This window comes from Desmodus rotundus, chromosome 11, assembly GCF_022682495.2.
Source record: "Desmodus rotundus isolate HL8 chromosome 11, HLdesRot8A.1, whole genome shotgun sequence".
In the NCBI taxonomy this organism is placed as follows: Eukaryota; Metazoa; Chordata; class Mammalia; order Chiroptera; family Phyllostomidae; genus Desmodus; species Desmodus rotundus.
Window position 1 is genome coordinate 98,598,578 of NC_071397.1, and position 27,847 is coordinate 98,626,424.

The 27,847-nt window shown below is 52.0% G+C and overlaps 1 protein-coding gene across 6 annotated transcripts in view; it reads left to right on the plus strand.

Annotated features, from left to right (window-relative positions):
• The window catches only part of MAP3K4 (mitogen-activated protein kinase kinase kinase 4), a 119,022-nt gene extending 91,478 nt beyond the window's left edge, over positions 1-27,544 (plus strand). For 5 of the 6 annotated variants that reach the window (XM_045188957.3, XM_053913677.2, XM_053913676.2 and 2 more), the window contains 20 exons: positions 407-506; positions 612-695; positions 1,651-1,911; positions 3,216-3,365; positions 5,251-5,412; positions 5,900-6,033; positions 6,504-6,582; positions 7,310-7,376; positions 10,538-10,634; positions 11,435-11,527; positions 14,656-14,756; positions 15,408-15,488; positions 18,118-18,309; positions 19,401-19,471; positions 20,655-20,771; positions 21,465-21,624; positions 23,411-23,533; positions 24,140-24,246; positions 25,716-25,895; positions 26,998-27,544. In XM_045188957.3, coding sequence (XP_045044892.2) covers positions 407-506; positions 612-695; positions 1,651-1,911; positions 3,216-3,365; positions 5,251-5,412; positions 5,900-6,033; positions 6,504-6,582; positions 7,310-7,376; positions 10,538-10,634; positions 11,435-11,527; positions 14,656-14,756; positions 15,408-15,488; positions 18,118-18,309; positions 19,401-19,471; positions 20,655-20,771; positions 21,465-21,624; positions 23,411-23,533; positions 24,140-24,246; positions 25,716-25,895; positions 26,998-27,018 — 2,380 coding nt within the window. In that variant the 3' untranslated portion in view covers positions 27,019-27,544. The remainder of the gene's footprint in view (positions 1-406; positions 507-611; positions 696-1,650; positions 1,912-3,215; positions 3,366-5,250; positions 5,413-5,899; positions 6,034-6,503; positions 6,583-7,309; positions 7,377-10,537; positions 10,635-11,434; positions 11,528-14,655; positions 14,757-15,407; positions 15,489-18,117; positions 18,310-19,400; positions 19,472-20,654; positions 20,772-21,464; positions 21,625-23,410; positions 23,534-24,139; positions 24,247-25,715; positions 25,896-26,997) is intronic. The other variant, XM_045188958.3, reaches the window with a different exon arrangement.
• The last annotated feature ends 303 nt before the right edge of the window (positions 27,545-27,847 follow it).

A 27,847-nucleotide genomic window follows, 5' to 3' on the forward strand; every position in this document is an offset into this window, starting at 1 on the left:
CAAGCTGTGGTGGCATCGCTGCACTCCGGCATCGCAAACACTGCAGTGGACACGGTTTTGGTGGAGCCAGTTGTTAAACATTTCCTGGCCCACCGCTGGGTGTACATACACCTTTCTAGTTAGAATGTGAGCTGGGAGTCCCGAGCGTGCACGCCAGGCAATCTCTGTAATGCGCTCTTTGGAAAATTGAGCTTACAGTTATTTGAAGGTTATTAAGTGTGCCCTACGTATTGAAAGAACACTCTCTGGAAAGCTGTGTGGAGCAGCCTTCTGAATACTGTGGATACATTTCCATTTACAGAACCTTCAGTCTTTTTTAACATGATTCAGGATTGGCTTCGTCTTTGTGTTCCACGTCTGTCCTTACACCCTGCCCCGTCCTCACTGGGTCTCGCCCCCTTTGCAGGAGGTCGGTCATAGAGGTCAGCCGGGCCCTGAAGGAGCTCTTCCACGAGGCCAGAGAGCGGGCCTCCAAAGCCCTCGGGTTTGCTAAAATGCTGAGGAAGGTGAGAGGACAGTCCTCATTTATGACGATGATTTACTTATTTTTCACTTTTCTTGTTTTTTTAAAAGTAAGCTCTAAAGAAGTTTCTTTGTAACTGTGACCCTAGGATCTAGAAGTAGCTGCTGAGTTCATACTTTCGGCTCCAGTTAGAGACCTTCTGGATGTTCTGAAATCGAAACAGTACATTAAGGTAAATATTTAGTATGGTATAATGGAAATATTTTGTCTTTCTTACTTCGCCCTAAAACAGGAAAGCTGTCTTAAAGGTCCAGATAGTAAGTAAATCGGCTTTCTGGGCCATACAGTGACCCCAGTTATAAGAGTAGAAAACCAAGTTTTTCATACTTGACTTATTGAGGTCTTAAGAAAACAGATAAAATTAGCAAATTTTCACTCAGACTGTTTATTTTATTTAGTTACACATACATAGTTAAAATAGTGTGTATGAAATAATGTTGATTTTAAATAGTTTTGTTTCTCACCCTCACACTTTCTAAAAGGCAGCTCACACTTTCTGCGTGAATTTTTGACATCCTCTAGAGCCACTTTCTGAGTTGCCATCTCTGCTCCCACTTAAGTTCTTTGAGATTTAGTGCATTTAGAATCTACATGGGATGTTGCTACTGGAAACTTCAGTGGAAGGCTGCAGTGTACCCCGCCCGTATTTGTGGGTGCCTTGCAGGACACCATCACTGTGTATTCCCTGTGCAAGTTTTCCCTCTTCCCTGAGTCAGGGGACGTCCTCTTTCAAAGACGTCACCCACACATACTCAGCGGGATTCTGTGCCGAAGATCCCGGCCACCCGCCCACCCTGGCTTTGCTGTCTGGGAGCAGCTCAGCTGAAAGACGACATCCCCAGCTGCTGCAGGTCGAGGTGGTTTCAGGCTGACTTCCCTACCCAGAGGAGTATTTTCTCTGCTGCTGCAGATCAAGGCGTTAGAGGAGGCCCTGCAGGCGGGGAAGCTGTGGGGTTCTCCTCCGGTCGCAGGGACAGGACTGCTGCGGCCCATCCATGCTCTGGTTCAGTGCCTCTCCCGCCTCTCCTTCCCCAGACCTGCTTGTCTTTTTCTAGGGTTTTTTAAAATAGTGTTCCTGTAATTTATGACATCTCTTACTTCAAGAGTTTGGGCTCTCCCCATTGCAGGTCCAGGTCCCTGGCCTAGAGAACTTGCAGCTGTTTGTTCCGGACACTCTGGCCGAGGAGAAGGGCATCGTGCTGCATCTGCTCAGTGCAGCCGCAGGAAAGGACTGCTCCAAGGATGATGTGCTGATCGACGCCTACCTGCTCCTCGCCAAGCACAGCGACCGGGCACGGGATGCAGAGCATGGCTGGGCCACGTGGGAGGCCCCGCCCATCAAAATCGCGCCCCAGGTGGAGACTGTGGATACCCTGAGAAGCATGCAGGTGTGCCTCCCTCCCGGCTCCCACCTGCCTCTTCTCCCTGCACTTACTGCTCCTTACAGAGAATTCTTCCAGGAAAAACGAATTCCTAGCAGCTCCTGAGTTATGGCTATAACTGCCATGGGAATCTCAAGCACACACTTCCCCAAAGTAGGCCTTGGTAACAACAAACAATTTTGTAGCATTGCTTGTGCTAAACATTCCATCCAAATTATACTGGACTATTTTGAAATATTTCATTTATCTTTTCTTAGTTCAGCCATGTCCTTAGGTCTATACATCCATGACCTAAAAGAAATAACCCTACTCATTGAATTTGTAGTTCCAGTTCTCTAAGAACTCTGGTCTACTGGCTACTTAGTTTTCATTTCTGTAGTATAGTCTGTCACCTACATACCTAGCAGAGTCCCCATAATTTGTATAACTCACCAATTAAAACCATTAGCAGCTTCCTCATGTTCTGTGTTCAGTTAGGGACAGTTTTGGCAAGTGCTCATGTGCCCCCTTAACTCAGCCTGACGGGGCTGAGCACCCCAGCCCCCGGCCCGTGACCACAGGTGTGCTCTTTCTGGGTGCGCCCCATCTCAGTGAGTGCCACTCAGTCCACTCAGTTGTCTGAGCCAGCATGGGAGCTAACGTGCATTCAGCCTCCCCCCTTGCGGCTAATCAGCAGCCCTAGCAAGCCAAGAGTGTTTCCAGTCAGTGACCCCGTCTCTGCGTCCCCAGCCATCTGCACGGTCACACCACATCACCCCTTTCCCAGACTGTTGCAGTGACCCTCCCCCCTTAGTTTCCTTGCTTCAACCCTCACCTTCCTGCCCCACACTTCTGCAGGTGTTTGTTTTGGTCCTTCCAGAATGATCTTTCTAATACATACATCTGATCACGTCACAGATCTACTCAGGCTACTAAAAGAATAAGAAGAATAAAGTGTGCTTTCTTACAGTTTCAGTCGGGGCCCCCAGCTCACCCCACTCTCACTGTTGCGTGTTCTACCTGCCATGCTGCTCCCACACACACATGCACACAGCTCCAGGCGGGCTGAGCGCCTGGAGTGCTGGGATAGTTGAGAGGCGTCATGTGGCTCAGTCCCTGGGACTCGTCACCGCTGTGCCGAAGGTCCCAGACACCAGTGCCCACTGCAGTGCGCTGCTCAGGGGAGCAGCCTGGCCAGACAGCAGCTTTCTGGTTGGATGGCTGCTGGCCTGGCAACCTTGAGGTTGGCACTGCTTTCCAATGGGGTTGAACTCGAATGGGGAGGCTGTACCTGGGTCTGCTTTTAGCCCCCATGCTTGGTTTTCCTCCAGGTGGATAACCTTCTACTAGTTGTCATGGAGTCTTCTAACCTGGTGATTCAGAGAAAAGCTTTCCAGCAGACCTTCGAGGGGCTCGTGACTCTGCGTCAGGAGCAGACGTCCAGCCTGCCGGTCATCGCCAAAGCTTTGCAGCAGCTCAAGGTGCTTCTCGTCAGCTCGACCGCAGCTGCCTCAGTCACGCTTGGAGGTTCCGCCGCAGAGCAAGCGTGCTGTGATGAGATGCCATTCGGTTGTCCCCCCTCTTCCCCTCTCTGCTCAGGATGCATCTCTCTGAGTCTAAACTAGCAAGTCCCTGGATCTTTCCTGGGATTGTGGAGCCTCAGGATTAGAAAGGGTAGACATTTGAAGTTACGTGACTCATAAATGGTCACATGGTCAATTAGTAGAAAAGTTGACATTGGAATTTAGGTCTTTTCATTCCTAATCCAACTTTTTATTCTTTAGCAGTATTTACTGGAGAAATAACATGTAGTCTGGAAGAAGATTTATTTCTTCTTTCATTTAACAAATTAACTGTGACAGAGCCAGTCATAGACAGGCACACAGGCCTCAGAGTTCGCAGTGGGCCAGGGCTGGACCTTCGCTTCCCTTGAGCACCCGGGTTCGCCACTTTCTGGGTCCTGCCCCACGTCCCAGTCTTGCTCTCATCTGCGCTGTCCGCACGCCGTTGGTCATGTGTTCTCAGTCCCGTGAGGCTTGACTTGTGCGAGAAGAAGTGCTTCTCACAGTTACAGGGAGTCCAGTGGGCGTGGTTTTCTCCAGTCCCTCTGACTGCTCTGACTCACCTACCAGTGTCCCCTCTTCTAGGTCGTCCTCCCCTCCAGTACCAGGGCAGGGGCTCTCTTCATTTAGTGTGAATCAGTGAACTTGGAAGTGCAGAATTACAGGTCAAGTGTCAGCAATGACACTGGCCCTTCTTGAGTGTAAGGAATTTGTAGCCTGAGGACCTGAGTGGTCACACAGGGTTTCTGGGGAGGGAGAGGTTAGAGACCCCTGGTTGCATCCGGGACAAGCCGGCAGGGAGGATTCCAGCACGAAGGTTTCAGAAGCTACTCGCTGTGCTGGGGCTCCCAGGACGAACGTTTGGGCGTTGGTGTCCATGGGTCAGGCCGAGGGAAAGCTCGCTGGATGGCAGAGAGTGTGGTTGGGTAGGATCTCTGTGTGTACAGTGGAAGGTGGTGGGAGATGAGGCTGATAAAATTGGGTGGAGAGGTCTTAGGTCTTACTCTCTGAGCCTTGGCTAGTTGTTGAAGATTTAGGGAGAGTGTTTTGGAACGATGTGTGAGGGGGCTGCCGTCTGACGGGGACCTTGTGTTCAGAGGGGTATGTTTACGGGTGGGGCAAAGGAGCCCAGTTTGGGGCTGTTGTCGTGTTGCTTAATGAGACAACAAAGCCGGAACTGTTGACGTTTTGGATCAATAATTCTTTGTTTTGCGTAGCTGTCCTGTGTATTATAGGATGTTTGGCAGTGTCCCTGGCCTCTCCCCAAGAGATGATAGTAGATGTCACTCTTCCTCCAGTTTTGACAACCAGAAATACTGGTGTTCCCTGGGGGGTGGATGGGATCTAGTTGGGAACCCCAGAACTGGGGCTGGCAGGGGGTGCGGAGGACGGGACGACATGGTCATGTTGTGGATCTCAGTTAGAAATAAACCGTGAGAACACTTGCTGGGCTTGAAACGGAGCTGACCTTTGAGCAGCCAGGCAGAGGAAAAGCAGCGGGTGGTCGGTATGTAACCACGCCGGCGCTATGCGCATTCACTCTAAGACCACATTGCAGTTAGGTGCTGTCGTCGTAAATGGGTGTTTCCCTCTTGTGTTTTGTAAGATGTTGAAGTGAAAATGAAAGTGATGTAATTCCTCTGTTTTTGGTCACTCCTTTTGATTAACCAAAATAACTGTGGCCGAGAAATACTGCACTGGTTTAAGACTGTGTGGTGGATGATGAGAGAACCCTTCCTCTAAAATACTTAAGTATTGTGTGACTTACTTCACTTTGGATTAACTGTGGTTTGGGACTCTTTAGAATGATGCGTTAGAGCTTTGCAACAGAATCAGTGATGCCATTGACCGAGTGGACCACATGTTCACTTCAGAATTCGATGCTGAAGTCGATGAAGCCGAATCTGTCACGTTGCAGCAGTACCACCGAGAAGCGATGATTCAGGGGTACAATTTTGGGTTCGAGGTAGGTACAGAGCACGAGGAAAAGCACAGTACCACTCGGCAGTTGCTTTATGAACCGCTTGCAGGAGTGTCACTAGTCTTGCACGCAGAGTTGGTGATTGGCTGTGAGCACGGCTCAGTCGAGAATGCCGTCCTGCACCGCAGCGGAGCATTGGAAACGCCGGTTTACTTGTAAACTGTCGTGTGGCCGCCAGGCTTTTATTTTGTGGTGATAGCTATCCGCTTATATGTAAAAGCCTTCTTTTAAGAGATGTTCGATACCATAAAAGCACATTCTTAATTTAAACCCGTGAGTCAGATGTTGGTGAAAGTGCATTTGAAGACATTGTGTTCTAACTCTTCGTGCTGTTCCCAGAACATGTTGTTTTTAATTGGATTTTGTCCTTTGTTTTTAGAAAAAAGGCATTTTAAACAGATGTAGCATTGTAGTGTTTAGGTATTTGTATAATTGTTTTCTTCTTAATTTTGATACACACGGGATTTTACAGTATCATAAAGAAGTTGTTCGCCTGATGTCTGGAGTGTTTAGACAGAAGATTGGAGACAAATACATCAGCTTTGCCCGAAAGTGGATGAATTATGTCCTGACGAAGTGCGAGAGCGGGAGAGGCACCAGACCCCGGTACTGCCCCAGCGGGGTCTTCTTCCTCGGACGCGTGGCGCGGGTGGGGCTTCTGTCTTGTATTTGATGGGGGGTCTCTGAGCAGATGACACAAAAAGGAGCATTTTGAAAACTCTGTGGTGGTCAGTTTTTTTTTTAACTTGTTCCCGGATGATTTCTCTTTAAGGGAGTTCACATTCTCCCTGGACAGGTCTTTCTGATTGCTGATCTCCCCCCCATGAAATTGAAGCCTGTTGTTAGAGTTCAGGGAAGTAGACTGGTAACCAGTCCCTTTGCCAAGAAGCCATTTGTCTGTCTTTCCCAAAACATGCCGTGAACATACTCAGTCCTGGGCATTTATAGAAAGACAAAAAATGTGTTCTGTTCTAGATAGTAATTTTCCAGTTACATCGCTTTTCAGGGCTGTATCGACTAAAACTGCTCTAACATTTTCTTGGTTGTCTTGTGATTACTGAACTTTCTCATTACAGGTGGGCAACTCAAGGCTTTGACTTTCTGCAGGCCATCGAGCCCGCCTTCATTTCCGCTCTGCCGGAAGACGACTTCCTGGTAGGGATTGCTCTGAAGTTTTTTCCTTCAAAGAACAATCAACTTGATTACTGTTTGTTCTTGATTGTGTGTTTTTATACTTAATGGTAGTTTTAAAGTATTTTCTATATAACGATCATGTCGAGAACTGAGTCGTTAAAGCCCAGTGCCGTCAGGAGCGTAGGAAGACATGCAGCGCTCCCTTCTTTGCGTGGCTGACCTCAGTGCCGGCCTGCGCTGCGGCCCGGCCCCTCTGAGGCACCCGTCAGGGTCGCCGGCATTAACTGCTGGCTCGGCGGCTGCTTTTTAGCACGTAATGAAGATCAAGGGTGAGCTGTTCCACTTCACAGCGCGTCATTTGAGAGCATGATGCGAAATCTTAAATATTATCACTGATACTTCAATAAATTCCATCAGATCAAAAAGATGTTCAAAATGGAATGTGTTCATTTTACCTCCAAGTAGTGGAGACGATCACAGGAGCCCCTGCTTGTGCACATTATTTCGTTACAGAGCATTGAGTGTGCACCTGCTTTCACCTGTGAAAATGGAGTTGTGCGGTATTTTAAATTATGTGCAGTGTGTGTTCAATTCTTACTCGTATCCATTTTATTTTAAACTAACTTTGAGAATATTTACGGAGGGGGTGGCATGCTCTTTTAAGTACACGGAAAGATTCGTTTGTGCTAGTCGCGTAATCGAGAGTGTCCGTTCTGTCTCCCCCTCTGCCGGCTGCTTTGGGTCCCAGAGTTTACAAGCCTTGATGAACGAGTGCATCGGCCACGTGATAGGGAAGCCACACAGCCCCGTCACAGGTTTGTACCTTGGTAAGGCAGCAGTTACGGCATCTCTGCCAGAACCTGCTGGCACGGGGGAGTGCCCCCCTCGTCGGCGTCGTCGTTTACAGTGGTGGTGCGGTCCTGTGAGAATCTTCCAGAAAATGGCAGTGAAAGTTAGAGGGGTGAGGTGTGTACATAGAGCACTCTACTCGCCAAATCCAGCCAAAGAGGAGAATGCTGGCCCAGGTTTTCCATGCTGGCCAGCTACACTTTAATTTTTTTTTTTGCAAACCTGTACTCTCCTTCTGCTCCCTGCCTTGAGCCTTTCCTTCAGGGGACTCGGGCCTCAGGGAAAGAGCTGTCTGTTGAGGAGCAAGGGCCCCCCAGTCACGGGGAGTGAGCTCAAGACCCTGCGCCTCTCTCCCTTTCGGATAAAGGTGTCCTTCTTTCTCCACTACTTTCCTAAGTGCCGTTTCCCCAGTAATGCAGTCAGTTTTTTTTTTTTACCTAAAAAAGAAGAATCAAGTTCTGCTGTCGTGTGCTTGAATGACAGTTAGTGTGGAGTTTCCCATTGCAGCTGGCATTTTAAAGTCAAGCGTGTTTCAGAACAAGGTTGCATCTTACCCCAGTCTTTAGATAGTAAAGAAAAGCAAAACTGTGTTTATATGTAATAAGCACCCAAATTTGAAAACTTAGAAATTTTAAGCAATTTGTTACACAAAATAAAGTAATTCATTAGGGTAAATTGAGCAGCAGCTGTATCTTAAAGGATAGTTTCTAACTCCAGAAAGTTGAGTAGACCTGGTTATAATGTTTGGTTTCTTTCTCTTTAAAATTTACTAAGTTTATTTATATTTCTTTTTCTCCAAGGACTGCCATGAAATGACAGTTATCATTTGCAAAACTAGTTGGATATTTTATATAAAACTTGCTATATTCTTATTGGACTTCTGATTAAATATATTATTATAAATGATTTTGTAATCTCTTAAATTCTTTGAGAATATATGATCAACAATTCAGTAAAAATTACTTTTTTAAAGTACTTTATTAGGAGTCATTTTTATTATAGGAAATTACAGTGTAGGGAAAGCATGTAAAAATACAGAAATGTACACGTAGGAAAACTTTCACTGTAGAAAAATATTACAGAAGCAGAATATTCTTACACTCCCACAGTCCTCAGGCGCTCACTGCTCACACAGGGCCAATAATCGTTCGTGCTGCCTGTCTCCAAACTGCTGGCGGGGCCGTGGGCTCCTGGCTCCCTGTAGGCTCAAGGCATGTCCTCTGCCCTTGTGGTCACTGTGGAGTGGTGGGGGCAGGCCTGCACCGAGAGCCTGATGGCCTGGCTGTCCAGGGACCTGGGGCTGCTCATTGAGCACGTGAGCCTCCCCTTCTGGTGCTGAAAACTGAGCGCAGTGAGTGGGCAGTGAGCTGGCGGCACAGAGAAGCGGGAGCGCTCTCTCCAGGCCGCAGCCATCATCAGGCTGCATGCAGGTCTCCTGCTGCAGGGGAGGTGAGTGAAAGTGCGAGCATCAGCGATCATTTTTGTTGTCGCTGCCCTTCCCTGCCTCCCTCTGCTCTGCCCATGCTGCTAATGGTAACAGCCTGCTGTGGAAGCTCCTCCTTCTCCGGGTGCTGGTGGGTTTACTGACACAGACGCTCTGCCCTCCCTTCCTTTCTGCCCGAATAGTCACACAGCACTTGCAGGGTTGTTTTCCTGCTGTTCACTGTATAGAAATTGGGTCGCATTGAATATCCATCTTTTGCTTTTCTTACCTGACAATTGTGGATCCCTCTGGGTCACCAGGCATGGACCCAGTGCTTTCTCTCCAGTGGCCGCCTTGTGTCCGCTGTGGGGGCCCTGCACTTCCTTCACCATTTCCTCGTGGACTTTCATTCTGTTAGTTTTTTCCCTGAAAAACATGTATAATAAATATTCACCACTAGTGAATATTTGGGGTTTATTGGCCGTTTGCATTTTCTTTTAATGAGGTATCACACTTGTGCAACAGTTAGATACACATATTCCTAAGTGTTTGGTTTCATCTGTGAAGAATGGTAAACTTGTGTGCATGTATTCTATCAGGATGCCTGTTACCTTCGTGGGAAAATTCTGTAGTAAGTTTTGATTCAGTAGTTACCAGTGTGTTTGCTGAATTAAAGGTACCACCATCCGCACCAAATTATATTTGTTGCTTTTTTTCTTTTTGCCTTTGTTATTATTGTACTTATTCCCTTTACTATTGTAGTACTTGAGATAATGAGCCAGGGGTGAAGATTTCCTAAATTTTAAAAAATAATTGCTTCATTTTTTTTTTTTTTTGCAAGTTTTTCCTTCAGATTGCTCCAGTTTGGGGTCCTCTGTTTTTCTCATGTTGCAATGTTATTAGAGGCAAATAAAAACACGAAGAAGGAAGTATTTCCGTTTCAGATACAATATTTAGAATGAAACAAGTGTAGACTAAAATGTTAACATAGGAAGAGAAAATAGGACATTTAAAAAAACTAAGGAGGTGAAAAGAAAGTTGAAAATAAGGGGCCGCCACGTCAGGGAGAAACAGGCAGAAGGCAACACGCGTCTGTTACTGGTCACACTCAGCTGTCGGGAAGTCCCGTTGTCAGCAGTTTTGGTCACTTTTTAAAGTTTCGTTTTAAGTTTTATCCATGTTTACCTTCTACCTGACTGTTTAAGAGAAGATGAAAACATGTTCTGGAAAGAAAATAGCCCATTTAAACTGCCCTGTCCTCCTGGTTTGGTTTAAAGGAACACAATAGAAGTCCTCGCTCTCTGGGGAGCGAGAGCGACCCCTGCCCAGCTCAGTGCCTGTGGACTGTCCTCCCTCCCCCCCACTCCCGCTCAGGCTCTGCCAGTGTAGATAAGGAACTCCTGTCTCAGCGATGCCGTGGCAGTCCCTGAAGGGGATTCTGTCCTTTGTCCTGCGTGTGTTGTGTACGTACGTGTCATCCCGGGACTTAAAAAAATGGTTTGACGGAGAAAAGTTTAAATGTGTAACATAACTAAAAGGTGCGTTTTCCATGGTATTTGCATATGTCATGTGATTTCCCTATGGAAGAGGCTTATTTTGGTCCCCAGCAGGACTAAGCCACATCTCGTTTTTATTTCTCGCCTGGTTTGGCCGTGTCCTAGTGACCCTTTAACACGTTGCATTTGTCGCCATTTTCACCGACAGCGATCCACCGGAACAGCCCCCGCCCCGTGAAGGTGCCGCGATGCCACAGCGACCCTCCCAACCCCCACCTCATTATCCCCGCTCCAGAGGGATTCAGGTATTTGGGGCTCCCCCTGTCACGGGCGCTGGGGACCCCCCTCCGATGTGCATGCCAAACCTCGGAACCTGCTGGGCGCTTGCTCTGACAACTGCTGCTCCGTGTCCTTATTCACACGTTTAAAAGCTCTTGCCTGCGTTATCTTGAAGATGAACCACAGTGCCTTAGCTGCAAAAGAAAAGTTGTGCCGGTCTAAAAGACTTGCACCTTCTAAGATGACGTTGTTTCTCAGCTTATTTCTAACCTCAAGCTACTAAATGCTTTCTAGCCTTGGAATACTTCTTTTTCTTTCTTTGAAAAATGACCTCAGAGAAGCACATACGGGTGTGTGCAACATAAGGAGCATTTGGAAAACAATACTGAATGCCAGTTTAAAGGTGGCAAAAACTGGGAAGATCTTTGCAGTCTCTCTTGACGTCTGTGTGTGCATATAACTGTGAATCAACTTACCAAAGTGAGTGCAGAGGCTCTGGTGCATTTGAAATACGGACCCTGGATGTGGTGGCATTTCTACATCTTACCGTAGGGAGTGCCGTCTCTCCCCTGGATTACCACTTTGTGAAAGTCACTTTTACTCAGCAGTGTTTGCTAGGGAAGACCACATCTATTTTTAAAATAATGAGTTTGAAATGGGTTTTTTAAAATAATTTTTCAAACCTAGATCTGCATCTCAACGAATAGTTTACACTTCATGTTTTAAGATACTTTTCACTTACCCTGTTTTATTTTTCACTGAAAACCATTTGCAAGTCTGTCCCCTTCTGTCATCTTTGTTCCTGAAGCTTTTCTTCTCGCCTTAGCACTCGGAGCGTGCCTTCAGACGCGCGGAGCCACGGCCCCTCCGGCGGCGACTCTGTGCCACCCAAACCCACCAGCAGTGCCCATGACGCCAGGTAGCCTCACTCCACCAGCGTCCTGCTCCTTGCCCCTCGCGTGCACCTCCGCAGTGACCTCGGCTCTGGGCTGTGTCCCAGGATGCGACAGCAGGGTTTCTTCCCCATGGTGCACAGCCACTAGGCTCTAGGATTGGCCAGCTCGAGGAGATAATCTGCCTGATTTTAATATTTCTTTCAAACTGATAGAATCCATATGACCAGGTCTCTGCTTGTAGTGACCCTCTGGAGAGGGTGTCCGGGGAGAGCTGGTCCCCAGCCGGGGGGATGTGGAAGCTTGGCAGGCGGTGCCTTTCCCACGGTTCAGAGGTGGCTTCTGAGTAGTGCTGTCGGGTGGCATTTTTCTAACCACGTGAGCTGATCGGAAGGAGTTTGTACAGTGGAAAGTGAGCCACTGGGGCTTGTGACTCATGGAGAGCAGGTCGGCACCAGGCTGCCAGCAGAGTCTGGCAGCTCCAGAAACCCTCAGGCCCTTCCAGAAAGTCTGTTGTGTTAGTAAGGGGGGTTTTCTGGGTTTCCCCCCTTTTTTGCCAGGAGATTTCATCAAGGTTTCCTACACTCAATCTTAGGGACATCTGATTGCTTTTAATGCCACCCTTCCATCTGGTGGAGGGTCTGTGTCCTCAGCCTCCAGGCAGGGGGGTGACTGGGTCAAACAGAAGTGTCTGGTGGGGGACTCGATCGGAACGGACAGCAGTGTGGTGTTGGCAGAAGGAGACACAGAGCTCTAGAATTTAAAACTGACTCAAATATTTTCACACTTACTTTATACAGTCTAAAATGTCTGCAAACATTTCCATTTCTTTCTTTATTAAAATAATCAGTATCCCTTGTTTTTGGTCATAAATGTCTATAACCTGAAAAGTACCAATGTATTTTACAGCTCAAGCATTCAACTAAAAAAATTACAGTTAACTGAAAAAAATCTCACTCACCCTCTTTAGTTTTACGTTTAGAGGGTGTTCTGGCCAGCGTTCCCACACGCTTCCATGGCCCCGTGGGCTTACTGCTCCTTTTATAAGTGCAGTACAGAGGTGGGGGTGACGCTCGTAACGTGCAGACTAGCTGAGGGGCACATGCACCGGGACCGCGGTGCCTGCCGCTTGCGAGTCCACACAAGGTTTCTCCAGAACCAGGACGGGGAGAGTGTGGTTTTTCGAGGGTCCACAAGCTGTGGTCTGGGGTGCGTACAGGTGCAGTGTGAGCCAGTGAATAGGCGCGTTTTAGTCTGAAGGGAAGTGCCCTCCATGCTTCCATCTCGGGCCTCGCCTCCCCGGTGTTCAGCATCTTAGGCGCAGCGGTTCCTAAGTGTTCTTCACTGCAAACGTGTACGTCCTTAGAGTGGTCCTGGACAGTTAGAAGTTTCTACCATCGCAGTACGCCATCTCGCAGGCATTTTCTACAGAGGAATGAGTTTTTACTTTACAGCAGTGTCTCCATGACGTGGACAAAACAGCAGTGCCACGTGGGGCTGTGTGTGTCCCGCGGTTGAGTCTCCTCCTGCGTTTGAGCCTTGGACGTGCTCGGTTCACTGCGCCTCAGCCCCCTTCCTGGGCGCCCGTGGGGTGGGCCTGGGAAGACTGCGCATCCTGAGGGCAGAGTCTCCCAGGGCCCTGGTTGGTGATGGTGCTGTGAGGAGGCGGGGCCATGCCCACGACTTCCCCGGTTGGCAGGGATCCCCGCCCCCCACGCTGGGTCCATGCGCAGCCCCTGCCTGCCTTACAGACACAGCCACAGGGGAACTGTGCTTTGCCCCACCGCAGCCCGTAAGTAGCTTCATTTCATTTGCTTTGACTTAGGGAACAGTCTGAGCTTCAGTTACCTTAGTGTTTATGAAACCTTGTGGCAGCGTTCTGCTTGCTAGAACGGGCTCTTCCTGGTTGGCTAGAGCTGGTTGTTAATTTTTTAGGAATTTTGCAAGCCAGTTGTTACATCACAGAAATTGTCAAACTCGACGACCGTTCTTGCACCCACCCCCTGGAAGTAGTTACTAAAAACTCGCCAGCACATGACTTCATTTAAATATATTTCTAGCCTTTGATCCTTGGCAAGATCTCTGAGGACGTGGACTCATTCTGTCTCTGGGAAAGCGAGGAAATAGAGGTGTTAAGTGACTCTTCCATGGCGCCCCGTCTTCGGCAGGGCTGAGGAGCGGAATGTGTTTCTTCAGGTTGGCGTCAGGGATTTCTCCGTGCAGTGGTGCCGGGCCTTTTTTGCCATGATGGTAGAGAATGTCCCCCTGTCTCAGACTGAGCACGTACTGTCCTAGATTTGAGAGCCAGAGAAATCAGAAGCCTGCATGCTCCATAGCCTGCCTGTCCCTGAGGCCGCGTTGCCGCAGCCCTGCTCAGTGTGTCGTGGAGGAGAGCAGAAATGCTACCGTACCTCATGACGTCGTTCATTCCAACCCTCACCCCTAACTTGTTCGCGAACTAATCCGTATGTATTTTGGATGATTTGTATTACAGTTTTAACACCTCCTTTACTTAATTTTGGATCTTGCTCTTTATGGATTCATTCTGGATTGCTGAATGGTTGACTTCGAACTTTTATTCTAGAAAAGCAGCAAATTAACTTGTTCTCTACATGTTAAGCTTCCTGCTTTTCTGCATTTTGCTTGGCTACTGCTTGAAAATCTGTTAGGTCTTCCCTCTGTTTTCTTATCAAGAGATTTGAAATCTTTTGAGTCACGTAGTGATTTCAGCACTTTAAGATTTAAGTACATAAGTATAATTTGATGGTAATTTTAAATACTAACCAGATTTGGCTATTTTTCTCCACCCTGGGCTAAAGTTATGGAACTTCCCACACATGCCAACACTTCCATAAGTACGATTTGGTTTTTGTCTTTGTTGTTTTTAACATAAAACAGTGTGTTACGCAGTCAGGCTTTCATGGGTTGGCTGTGACAAAAGTGCAGCTCTCCTCCTAAACTCCAGGGGAGGGTCTCCCAGAAGCAGCCCTGTTTATTTCGAGTGAATTGGTCTCCGTTTGGGGCTGTCCTTCATGCTGTCCTCTACCCACTAGGGACCAGCTGTCCCCAGGGACCCCGCTCGCCCTCAGTGGAGAGCACTGCTCTGGGAGAGCCCACTGAACTGACAGCTCTGCTTTTACAAATGTCGAAACAGGGGTTCCAGTGTTCCTGAGAACGACCGGCTGGCTTCCATTGCAGCCGAGTTACAGTTTCGGTCCCTGAGCCGTCACTCCAGCCCCACGGAGGAGCGAGACGGTGAGTGGTGAAGGGGGCTCCTGCGTCGTCACCAGCCGCGTGGCCGGCCCCTGCCCACCAGGCGCCGTCGCGGACGACTTCTAAAGGAAGGGCGAGGAGAGGGCTGAGCCCGTTGGCTTTTTGTGCAGATGCCCCTTAGCTATGTTTGGCTTCCTAGGCCTCCCTTTGTTGCTGTTTAAAAACTGTTACTCGTGCATTTTAGTGACCAAGAGTTCTCATTCGCTTTAAAAACGCAAGATCCACACTCTTTGTGGATGCTCTGCTGTGGTTTCATTATTACGCAGACCACAGCGTCTCTGCCCAGGATGTGTGGGGGCCTGCTCCGTGTCACCGCTGGCCGCTGGGCAGGACCGCACATGTGCGGTCCCCAGATCATCCCGTTCTTGCTCTGTAGTATGTTGTTTGTTACTTGTGGAAGGTTTTTGTAATTAGAATTCTGTTACCCCACGAACAGCTTCTTAGTTCGGTGCGATATTCTAGAATTGGTTGGTGAGACAGCTTTTCACACCCGCATCAAACTGTAGTGAGTCAGCAGAAAGGACAGGCTGGTGGTAACTCATCGTGGCTGCTCACCAGTTCAGTCTTGCTTTCAATTAAATAAGCATGTTTGTTTTACTAGTAGTAATATGTATGAAAAAATATTTCCTACAGAACCAGCATTTCCAAAAGGCGATGCCAGTGGGTCAGCTCGAAGAAGCTGGGAGCTGCGGACGCTCATCAGCCAGACGAAGGGTAAGAGAGCGCACTGGACCTGAGACGTCTGAGCGTGGGGGGGGTGTCAGAGAATGCGCGTTCCCGCTGTGGGGGTCCGAGCCCCCCCCCCCCCCCCCCCCCGTCAGTGGTCCGTGCTCTCTCACACATCTGACATCACGCTCTGTGTGCTACATCCGCATAGGTTTCCTGTGTCTCACAACAAATCACGAGCTCCTGTGGGTCAGGAACATGTTTTGTTTGTTTGTGTTTTTTAAGCACTGAGACAGTTAATTTTATGTCATCTCGCGTAGCACCCTTAGCATAATTCTTTGTACACGGTAGAATACAGTATTTATAATATGAATAACTTCATTTTTTAGGCTAAGAAGTTGAGAGAAAGCATTTATCTGACAAAGCAGGTAATTAGTCACTATTCACCAAAAGAATAACTAGCAGGAACCCCTGGTCTGGTCCTTGGTGACCTGCAGAATGGGTCCATGCACCTGTCGTCATGGTGTCCTGGTCAGTGGGCAGAATAGACCTCGCTCTCTGTTCATAAGTGATACAGAGTTTCTGAGAGGACACATCATTTTGCCATGGCGGCAAGTGACAAGGACGAGAGCGTCCCACGCTGTGTCCCAGGCCAGCCCTCTTACCACTGTCACACCCCTGTGAGATGTGTGTGACTGGTCAGAGCGATAGTGGTCCACCACGGCCAAAGTGGTCAGGAAGGATGTCCTGGAGGCCTGAGCTGGCCCAGGAAGGAATGACAGAAGGAGGGACACATGGAGGCCCACGGACTAAAGACTGGCCCCTCCCGAGTGGGTCAGAGAGTGCAGGTATCAGCAAGGTGAGGTTGAACAGGTGTGGGCGGGCCCGACGAGCCAAGTGGTGGGCCTGTTCCCAAGGGGGTGGCCCTTCTCAAGCCTCTCCAACAGTTGGTGTATCCTGGGAGTGGGGAGGTGGGAGAAGGGGACACGGAGGTGGGTGAGGCGCCTGTGTGGGGGAGGGAAGGGACATCAGTGAAAGAAGCCCTGCCGTGCGGTGTGAGGCGGTGAGATAGCGGGCTGAGGCGGGATTCAAAGAAAGGGACGGGGAGCAGGAGACAACTGTGAAGCAGCCGTGGACAGGCCTGGCAGGGGTGTGTGTGTGGAGGGCTTGGGCCGGGCGAGTGCGGTGGCCTGAGCCCGGGTGACGAGACAGAGGCTCTCTCCAGTGGCTCACGTGACTGGTGGTTCCCATGGAGAGCTGGTCTTGGTGATGGTTTTCAACACAAACACTTGGTGGTCAAGTGAACTTGCAAACTATTGAAATAGTCAAGACTGAGAAATCTCGAGAGATTTCTATGTTAGAAAAGAAGAGCCTTTCCCAGAAATACTTGACGGTGGAGTCCCGGCCTCACAGCTGGGTTCAGCCCCGGGAGAAGCTGATGTGTCAGTGGTAGAGGTAAAGGAGACAAGATCCCTGGTTTTAAGAACCGATCATGTGAAGAAACGGTCATTGAGATGTTATAAGTATCTGGGAAATTCTCAGCCCAGTTGTCCCGGCCCTCAGTGACCTTTGTCTGCCAGGAGCTGCAGGCTCCGAGGTGGGTCGCTCGGAGTCAGCCCGAGGGTTGCTGGGAGGGGGACGAGTCGACAGCCGTCCTTGCCGGGTGCTGGGCAGTGTGACCTGCTAGTGGGATGCAGGTCAGCATTAAACACAGCAGCACGGGATCTGAATCAGGTGGGAAAGCAGTCATGTTTCATGAAACAGTGGTTTCACGTTGCACATGTGTAAGTCATGGTAAAATAATTGGAGAAATGGAGGTGTGGAGCCCGTGGGAAAATAAGGAATGTGGTAATGACGGGAGAAATCCAGTGAGTGTTCCCGAATGCTGGGCAGTGGGCCGAACGCTTTCCTGGGACGTGCGTGATTTCATTCAGGTGTCACAGTAGCTCTGGGAATTAGGTGTTACTTCCTTCATGTCACACACTCAGAAGTTGACATCTAGAGAAGTCGGCTGACTTGCCGCTGTCCAACACTGAGGACGCGGTGAGGCTGGGATTCACTTGAGGCCCCTGGCGCCAGAGTTCTGGCCCTGCGCCGCTGCGCAGGGGGACACACTGAACGCCCGCCCCCTCAGGGAGGGCCTCCTGGGAGAGGTACCGTGTTTCTGTGGAGCTACCATATGGTGGGCTGCTGGGCTCCCCGAGAGCCTTTTTAGTGTGGTTGGTTCAGAGCCCGTGGCAGGGGAAGAGAAGGGGGGCAGTTTTACCAGAGTGAACTGGAAAAGGCAGCTGGGGTCCAGTTGGGCAGGACCTTGCGTCCCGTGGGAAGGGCTTTGGAGGTCCCAGGGTCAGGTTTTAGTAAGAGAATCCTGGCAGGCCAACGGGAGGGGACTGGAGAGAGGAGCGGCTGTGCAGCCAGGTCGTCACTGCAGCCTGACCGCAGCCTCGGGAGAGGGAGTGGCGGAGTCTGTCTGCACTGGCTTGTGTGGTGGGGGCTCGTGCTCCGGGGCTGGGCTGTTAGACTGTGGCAGGTGTGGCTCACCTGCTGTGCATCCCAGCAGACCGTGCTAGCTTGGCTGGGATGGAGTGCTGCCGTGTATCGCTCGGTGGTTGTTATTTGCTGGAAACTGGCCGGAGGATGGTGGTCAGGACCACCGAGTTTGCAATTCTCCCTGCAGATTCCGCTTCTAAACAAGGACCCATGGAAGCTATCCAGAAGTCAGTCCGATTATTTGAAGAAAAGCGGTATCGAGAAATGAGGAGGAAGAATATCATCGGTCAAGTGTGTGACACCCCCAAATCTTACGATAACGTCATGCATGTCGGCCTGAGGAAGGTGACCTTCAAGTGGCAAAGAGGAAATAAGATCGGTAAGGAGGCTAAGGAACGTGGCACAAAGATGGTCTGTTAGAAACGGCTACAGTTACACTACCTCAGGTTGAAAATGATACTGGTGGTCCTTTTCTCACAAACATGTGCCAAACCCCTCATCTTTTGCAGAGGGTTCAGGGTTTTTGCTGCTGTTGTTTATTTGCTTCATTTGTAAAATGCGTTCTGAGAGCAAACAAGATGAGATTTTAGAGTGAGATTTTTAAATGGCTCATTGAATTGAATAGTTTTACTTGATGACTCCAGAAGTTGCCAGTGGGGAGCCACATAAGTTGTACCCGTTTGCTAAAGTCTGTGTCTCTTTGTCTTCTCCCACAAGCACGTAGTGAAGAGAAACTGGGTACAAATAAAGACAGGACAGTCTTTTCTAAAACACTGCACAGTCCATTTCTCGTGAAAAAGCTGGTGGTGGGCTGGGAGAGAAGGAGCCTTCCCCCGTTTACATGCATCTGCCTTTTGTGCATTTGGGCCGTAAGAGGCAAACACAGCTGTGATGCAGGGCTCTACGAACCTCAGGAAACTGGAGCTTTCTCTTAGAACACAGAATGCTGGAAACAGTCAAGTACTTTTTAATTGTATTAATTGTCAGCAATCTTATTCAGCCATTTGCCCCCTTAGCTTATGTTCCTGACGTTGTGTTAGTAGACTATCCACCCCACACAGTCCTGGGCCCGAAGCAGTGAGGTGCAGTCAGATGGTGGCCAAGCTTCCTCCTGGCCACTCCCTTTGCCCACACCCATGCCCACCTCTCCCCTTCCCCGACCTCCCGGCCAGGCCTCCTCCAGCCACAGGGGCTGCGAAGTGCACACCAGGATGCCTCGTGTTCACCTGCATGCCTCTTCTGGGACTTCCCCAAGTCACTTCTGCTTTGTTTATATACAGTGAAGAGATTGCCCGAGTCCTCAGATACTAGGGAACGTTCAGAAATGCTTTGGGCCTTGCAGTAGTCAGCCGCAGTAAGCAGAATTGCGGAGCAGAAATACAGCTCCGGAGCGGGGAGGGCGAGCGTGCCCGGGAGTGAGTTAAAGCCACCTGGCGTGGTGACTGCGCGCTGTGTGTGTTCTGCTCACAGGTGAAGGGCAGTATGGGAAGGTCTACACCTGCATCAGCGTGGACACGGGCGAGCTGATGGCCATGAAGGAGGTGAGTGGGCTGGCCCTCCAAGGACAGACAGCTGGTAGAGAAACTGGTATTAATGAGGTTCGCAGTGCGCAGCTGCTGCAGCGCTTTTTTTTTTCCTTTTTTGCTAACACTGAATTTTTTTCATTGATTTATAAGAGGGAGAAAGAAGGAGAAAGAACAATCGATTTGTTGTTCCAATTATTTATGCATTCATTGATTGAATCTTGTATGTGCCCTGACTGGGGATTGAACCTGTTACTTTGGTGCGTTGGGACGATGCTCTAACCGACTGAGTTACCCAGCCAGGGCGTGTGCCTCAGCACTGTAGCGAGCCATCTGAGGCTGCTCTTCAGCGTTTGTGCTGTTGGGGCCACCAGGCACATCCCCCGAGGGGCCGTGAGAGGAAAGGGCCAGGAACCCAAGTGGTCCCCTCTCCATGCGGGTGTGGTTAGCACCACAGAGAACGAGGCAGACATGAAGCTTGGTGAAGGCCTAGAGGATGCAGATGATGGCATCTTCGGGGGAGAAGGGAATACTTGTGATCCACTTCAGAATTGACAGCGTTTTCATAGCTGGAGGCAGAGTGGGAAGAGCAGGGGAAGCCTGAGCAAGGCCCATCAGGGAAACCAAGGCTGTTGTCACTGAGGAGGCACCTCTCAGCTCAGAAGCAGGGAGGGAGCAGTGGAGGAAGAGGCTGGAGTTGCCGTGCCTGCTAGCGCCCCAAGCAGCTCCGCACACACCAGACACACATGGCACCCGGCCTGCTGACGGCCTGTGTCCTGGGTGCCTATGGCGTTTCTCATCGGCCCTGTCCCGCACCTCCTGCACTGCTTTTATGACTTCCTTCCTGCCTGCTGGCCGTCAGCTTCGAGGGCAGAGTCTCATCTCAGCTCGATACCTTGCCAAGAACCTGAACAGCAGTGATTGCTTCCTGGATGTTCAGTGTGTGCTGATTCAGTTTGCAGTTATGAAATGATCCCTTTAGCTGTCATCTCAGCGAACACTGTAAAGTAGGCATGCTTAATTCTCTTGAAAGCACAAAGCAAAGAAAGTCTGGGAGTAGAGGCACAGGCACACCGACAGCAGACCTGTGGGTCTGGACGGGGTACGTGTCAGGAGACAGCTGTACCGCCCTCATGTTCAAAGCTGTCCTGTTGCTAGTGTGTGATGGTACCGGCAGCAGTCAACGGTTCGCCTTTTACAGATTCGATTCCAGCCTAATGACCATAAAACCATCAAGGAAACCGCGGACGAGCTGAAGATATTCGAGGGCATCAAGCACCCCAATCTGGTCCGGTATTTTGGCGTGGAGCTGCACAGGGTAAGGCTGCTTCCTGCCCACTCCGAGAGAGCGGTCGAGGAGGCCCACCCACATCACAGGCCCTCTCACTGCAGAGTAACTTGGCCTAGTTGTCAGGGCTGCTCCCCCACACCACAGAGCATGGAAACGCACCCTACCACCAGAGGGTCTTCCAGAAGGCCCCGCCCGCTCCGCCCTCCTTTTCCCTCCAGTTTTGGCTGAGCCACTCACTGCCGAGTGTGCTGTGAGGCGAGACCGCTTCTGCATGTGTGGGTTCAGGAACCACGGTGAAATGAGAGAGAATTGGCACCTCCATCTCACTGGCCCTCTCGGGTTCGGAAGCAAACAGTGGGGGAAAGAGGAGAACTTGAGCTTCTGGGGAAGGTGGGCTTTGGTGACTGTTAATGTCTTCACCCTTTAATTCGTACGTGAGCAGGACGTGCCTCAGTCCTTACTGCCACGTGTGCAGGGGGAGCCCATGGCGGACTCCGTTTTGGAGGGTGGTGGACACTGACCCGCTGTGCAGCCCCAGGCAGGAGGCCGGCAGCCGGTGCTGGCGGGGAGTCAGAAATGCCTCTGGTGAGGCGGCTCCCTGTCAGGATGACAGGGCTAGCCTGCCGACCATCAGAGAGGCGGTCCCGGCGGCACGGCCTGTGGCGCGCCCCAGCGCTGGCGCTGGGCCTGCACGTGACCCCATGGCCTGGTGCCCCGCAGGAGGAGATGTACATCTTCATGGAGTACTGCGACGAGGGCACGCTGGAGGAGGTGTCCAGGCTGGGCCTGCAGGAGCACGTCATCCGGCTGTACTCCAAGCAGATCACCGTGGCCATCAACGTCCTCCATGAGCATGGCATAGTTCACCGTGACATTAAAGGTAACCCCCAGTTGCCTTGCTGCCGTGGGCCAGAGTCACCTGGGGTTCCACACATGGTGGTGCGGCCAGGACGCTCGCCCCTCCCACGCAGCACTCCTCCAGCAGGAAGTACCTGCTTTACGTGCTCTTCCACGAGGGCCGGTCTGGGGAAACCGCGTAGCTCACGTGGCTCTGCCTGTGAGCAGCGGGTCGGCTCTGTCTCTCTTTGGTGAAGTCAGACATGAACTTGGCCTTCGTAGGCTGACTCGGCTGGCCCTGTGTGCTTACCAGATGGTCGCGGTCCGAGCATCCTTTCCCGTGCAAGGACCTGCTGTTTGTGTATGAACGATGTGAGTGAAGTGGCCGTGAGTCAGAAATGCTGGAGGAAGTCCTGATGGGCATCGCATCGTGTGGCCACTTGTCTAGTTCAGGGGGCTCATTGTCACCAGCCTTGTCCAGTGTAGAATTCTGCTTGAGACCGATAGGTTCCCGCGGGTGGGTTTCAGAGCTCCCGCTTCCTGGCATGAGAAGAGTAGCCATGCTTCTGCCTCGGAACTGCCCCTCGTGCATTTGCCTTAACCCCTCCCACACCACGGCCCTGACCTTTGGGTCTGGGGGTCTGGGGGATAATTAAAGCAACAAATCATTTTTGTCTCTAATTGGCCCTCGACTGGAGGATCCCATCTGTCACACAGCCTGAACACGTTCCCTCGGGACTCGCCCTGCCTGCCGCCAGGCAGCAGGCCCGTGGCGCGGCGGGATTCCGCAGCAGCTGCGGTGGCCTGGGTGTGAGGACTGCCCGTTCCCCTGCGTCTGTGGCACACACGGCCTTGCTGCCCGCCCGCGCACCTCCACCTCGCTCTGCTGTCAGGGAAGGTTCTGGGTGTTTGCTTAACTGGCTCTTGGCCAGGCCCTGGTGTTGCCCAGTTCCAGTTCTGCCACAAATACCACAGGCAGCTTCTGTCCATTGTCGTGAAATGGTACCTTCATGTCGTTGGCAATGGCCACAAAGAGAATCCCTCAGAGTCCTTGGATCAAGTCTGTTCCGTCGCGTCCTTGTGATGCTCTCACTAACGCAGCATGGCTGAGGATGTGCCCGGGTGGACCAGCTGCAGATGACCAAGTCAGCCCTGGTGTCCCCTGTGGGGACCTCCTGCGCTGGGAGCACAAGCCATGACAGTCAGCTCTTGAAGCACAGACCCTCGTTTGGCTGCTCCTCTTTGCTTTCTGAAGGAGGCGCCCTGGGACACGGCGACCAGGGACGAGTGGCTTGGTGGGAGGGGTGGCATGCTGTAGCAAAGGCACAGCGGCCCTGGTGAACGGCGGCCCCAGATTCCAGTGGAGTGTAAGCGAGGCACGCGTGTGCTTGTCGAATAGGAGACAGTCACAGGACGCTCATCAGTCTGTCTGAGGTCGGTGGGGCCTCGGCGTGACGCCGAGGGGCAGCGCACGCCAGTCCTCACGACTGCGCCGCTTCCTGCTCCACAGCAGTGACAGCTGCCGCTCTCCTCCAAGGGCCACCGCCACAGGCGGGCGGGTGTCAGCTTCTTGGAGAGTCTCTGGGTTCTAGCGGCAGAATTTGCACCTGTGTTTCAGTTCAGAAAGAGTGGTCCACGTAGTCTGCACTGATGTTAAAGTTGCTTTGCTTTGTATTATTTGTGAGTAAAGCTTAAAATCTTTATGCTTACCTTTTGTTCCTTGAGTTTCGTAAAGCCTCCCATCACTCATTTGTCGTTTGGGTGGCCGTGTGAACTTTAAAGTGCCCACTTGGGGTTTCAGAGGCTGACTACTGCTCACTTCTCACTAGGTGCCAACATCTTCCTTACCTCCTCGGGGCTGATCAAACTGGGAGACTTCGGGTGCTCGGTGAAGCTCAAAAACAACGCACAGACCATGCCTGGTGAAGTGAACAGCACCCTGGGGACCGCAGGTGGGCGCTGGCTGGGTCTGTGCTGCACTGACTGCTTTCCGGGTGCAGGGCCTCCCTTCGCCTCTCGTCAGCACTGACCTGCAGGCAGCTGGGTTCTGGCCCGCCTCGGACCGCGCATGTCTGCAGACACCGGGCGTCGTCCTGGAGCCCTGGTCAGACTGGGACGCTGAATTTCCCTCGGAGTTCAAGGAGGGAGGGAAGCCCTGGTTTTTCCCGAGAGAAGCTCTCACACTGGGTCTCCTGGAACTAGCCCAGTCAAAGCAACGTCATGTTGCCATTGTTCAGTGCCAGAGACTTCTGCACCCTCCTTTGCAGGTTAAATTTTATGTTTCCATTGGTAACTCAACTTATCTGAAAATTTTCACATTCAAAACTCAGAAGATAATTTGACCCCTGAAATGTCCGTTCAGGAAACTGATTTGAAACACCTATTTCCAGTTTCTCTGTCTCCCATTATGTAATTCAGAAAAAGTCACCCCCGGAACATGCTGCAGTCTTGTCTGTGGGGAGAGGGTATACTGCTCAGCTCTGACGGGTGCTGTGCTGACAAGCCGTTCGTCCACCGCCCCCCCCCCCCCGCCCCCGCCCCACCTGTGACTCTTACAGCATACATGGCTCCAGAAGTCATCACTCGAGCAAAAGGGGAAGGTCACGGGCGTGCGGCCGACATCTGGAGTCTGGGGTGTGTGGTCATAGAGATGGTGACGGGCAAGGTGAGTGGAGCCGTCCCACCTGGGGGAGGGACGTCAGGAGGCGCCTGCGTGCATAGGGTGTGATGGGGGCGGGGGGTGGCATCATCATCAGAAACACTGGGCGTGGCTCCTGCTGGGGACCAGAGGTGAAAAATGTGACCTGTCAGGAACACAGGACAAGCCAAGGGACGACAAGGAATCATGTTTATGTGATGTGTCATGTAGAGAACTCTAGAGAGCGAGTGAACACATGAAGCTTGAGTTAAAACGCGGAGGAGCGAGCAGCTGCAGAGAGAAATGGAAGTTGAAAACTTGTGTCCGCACCAAACCCACACATGAATCAACCGGATTCATGATCCCCCGAATTTGGAGGCAGCCAAGCTGTCCTTCGGTGGGTGTGCACACGGCGTTTGCACGGCGCTCCGCACAGCGGAGTGTTGCACAGAAGAGTGTTGCACAGAAGAGTGTTGCACAGTGGGGAAAACGCCCTGTGGAGTTGTAGAGCGAGGGGGGCGCCTGCAGAGCATGGCACTGAGTGGAGGAGGCCGTCTGAAACGGCCACACACCGATGGCACGACCCCCACTCCGGGACATCGGTCCCAGGAGAGGCCGAACTGTGGGGGCAGGGAAAGACCCGTGGTTGCCGGGGGCTGCGGGGGAGGCCGGGGCGGAGGGGACTGGCAGGCAGTGAAGCTGTGCTGTGTGGTACCACATCTGAAAGTTTGCCTTCTGATGAAGATACGATTAATGTGAACAGTTACACAGATGTGCAAAGGCTGTGTGTGTGTAGCATCATTTATAAAAAACAAAATTGTTAGAAACCTCTTAGGCGTTGGGAGTAGGGAATTAAGTCAATACACAGCTGCTGAAGACGACCGCACGGCAATGCTCAGTAATGGTCGGCCACGTCACTCCTGTCGGCCAGGCCAGCAGCGGAGAAAAGCCAGGTCCTCGCACGTCCCTGTAAACAGTGGTGCGCGGACCAGGGTGCCGCTGCGGTTCTCTTCCCCACGAGTCTCATTTTCCCTGTGATCCCAGTAAAGCTTTGCAGTAACAGAACTTGGTGCTCATTACTCAACACGGCAGCATCTTACACACCCCTGAAGACAGCTGTTGAGTGTCGGTTTGTCGGCGTTCCCATGTTGCTTTCTGCGTTATGTTTTTATCTGCGTGATGATGGCATCTATGCAGAGCTGGACCGACCTGGCCCAGATGGGGTGGGCAGGCTGTGCCATGTCCTGGCTGTGTACCTAGAGCTTTATTGGGCCACGGTCACAGCCCTGCATTTGCATGTGGTCTGAGACACTCCCGCTGCAGCGGGAGAATCAATGAGCTGTGACAAGACCATGTGGCCTGAAAGCTTAAGACACTGTCAGACCCTTCAGGTCAAAGTCTGTCTGCCCCTGATAGCGACATGCCTGAAAGGAGCTCCAGGAGTTGCCTCTTCTGTGGCCGTGCGGCATTACAGCCTGGTGCTTTTCTCTCCTTAGAGGCCTTGGCATGAATATGAACACAACTTCCAGATCATGTACAAGGTGGGAATGGGGCATAAGCCCCCCATTCCTGACAGGCTGAGCCCAGAAGGGAAGGACTTCCTTTCTCACTGCCTGGAGAGCGAGCCCGGGACGCGGTGGACCGCCAGCCAGCTGCTCGACCATCCCTTCGTCAAGGTGTGGCTCGTGACTGCTCACAGAGATTTGGAAACCTAAGTATCAAATGCCTGTACCGGTTCCCTGGCTTGATCCATTTGGGTGGTGAGGGGCCCTTCGGCCAGCTGAATGGGGTGTTAAGAGGACGGACTGGGGGAAAGCCATTTCTCCTCTGAGAGTAAGGGCTAGCGACGACTGGTCCCCACTGAGCCTGTGGAGACAGGGCTCGCACGGACGGAGCGCTCAGCTGGAGCTGGGGTCGTGGCATGTGTGCCGTGTTGTCGGGTCAGGTGAGCCCGCGTCACTTTCTCCCGAACGAGCTGCGAGCTCCCTGGGAGGGTTTAGCCTGGTCAGGAGTGGGGGTAGGGGTGTGGCAGACAGTGGGAGAGACAGGGAGGGCTCCCTGCTGCTCAGGGTCAGACCGTCTGGGAACTGGCGTGGGTGCTGTGGGTGGGCGCCGACGGAGTGCAGGCCAGGAAGAGTGCAAAAGGTGAGGCTGGGCACGTGGCAGGGCCACGGGGAAGGGATTGCAGCTTTCAGAAGCGGGGCATGATTGAATGGTGTTCTAGAATGATTGCTCCAGAGGCAAGAGGCTGGTCAGGGAGCTGCTGGTAGCACTGATAGGGTGGGCACGGGAGGTCAGGTGTGGGTCACAGGTGATATTTGGAGGTCAGTGGCCATGAAGTGAGTGTAGGGAGGAGTCTTGGCTGGTGTCCAGACACTTGGCTGGGGTCACCAGGTTACAGGAAGTTCCCATGGTCAGCGAAGAGGCCGGCTGGCCGATGGCTGGGTCAGGGAGATGAGGCGGGTTTAGAACAGCTGCTTGGGGGGATGTCGGTGGGGCGTTGGGTGCTTTGGGCTGGCACCAGAGAGAATTGGGCAGGGTATGGATTTGGGGACAGGGTGTTGCTGGGAGAGCATTTAGGGAGAAAGGCTGTGAGGGTGGGGCTGTGGGAGGGAGGAGCCCCAGGGGGCGGCCGTAGGGATGGCCATGCAGTAAAAGCGCAGCCTGCACTGGAAAGCGGGCAGACCGTCCGCATTGATGCGCTGCTGCCTGGGTGCCCTCTTAGCAGGGCTCTCTGCCCTCACCCCGGGCTCACCTGTCTGCCTGCCTTCCCCGCAGGTGTGCACGGACGAGGAGTGAGGCGGTCCGGCTGCGGCCTGGGAGCAGCGCCCGCGGGGAGGCCCTCAACCACTGCTGTATGTAATATTTACATGAAGACTGCCCGGGAGCCGCGCAGGCCTCCCCGCCGTCCAGGACCGAAGACTGCACAAGTGGCCGCTCACGTCTCCTGCTGCTCCTGTTTGTGGGGCCTGGCGCGGGCCTCCCGGTGACAGCGCCCCCGAGGTAACGAAGCTGCGTGTTAAGTGCCATTTCTACTGTACACGGACCGGCGCTTCTGTCACCATCACCCCCGAGACCAGTGACATCAGCGCGGTGTTTGGACCTTGTGAGGTTCCACACCGCTGCGGTGGCATCGGGCGTCTGGCCTCCTCCTCCCTCCCGTCTGTCTGTCGAGTGCACTGTGAAGCCTCCCCTGTCCTTGTCCGTGTCGGCGGCGTCGGCGCGCCGCGGGTTTGTCACGCAGAAGGCAGATTCATGCGATTAAAGGAAAAGGTTCTTTTTTCAATAAATGGTTTATTTTAGGAAAGCGCAGTCATGTTGTCTTTTCGTGGTTGTCGGCTTCAGGGCCACTGTGACCTGACCCAGAGGCCTTTCCCTTCAGTGCAGTGTTCCTGGGTGGAAGGGGTGCCGTGGGGGCTGAGGGGCTGGGCGAGGAGTGCGCCAGGGCCCAGAGCGCCTTGGTGAGAGGGAGGGAAGGATCCCAGTGCCTGGGACCGGCAGAGGGTGGGAGGGGACGTTCTGTTAGCCAGCAGGTGGGTGACCAGGCCTCGCTGCCCTGTGCTGGGGGCTCCTGTGTCTTTCCCCTCGACGTGACGGCACCAGGCCAGGTGAAACCGTGCAGCAGAGC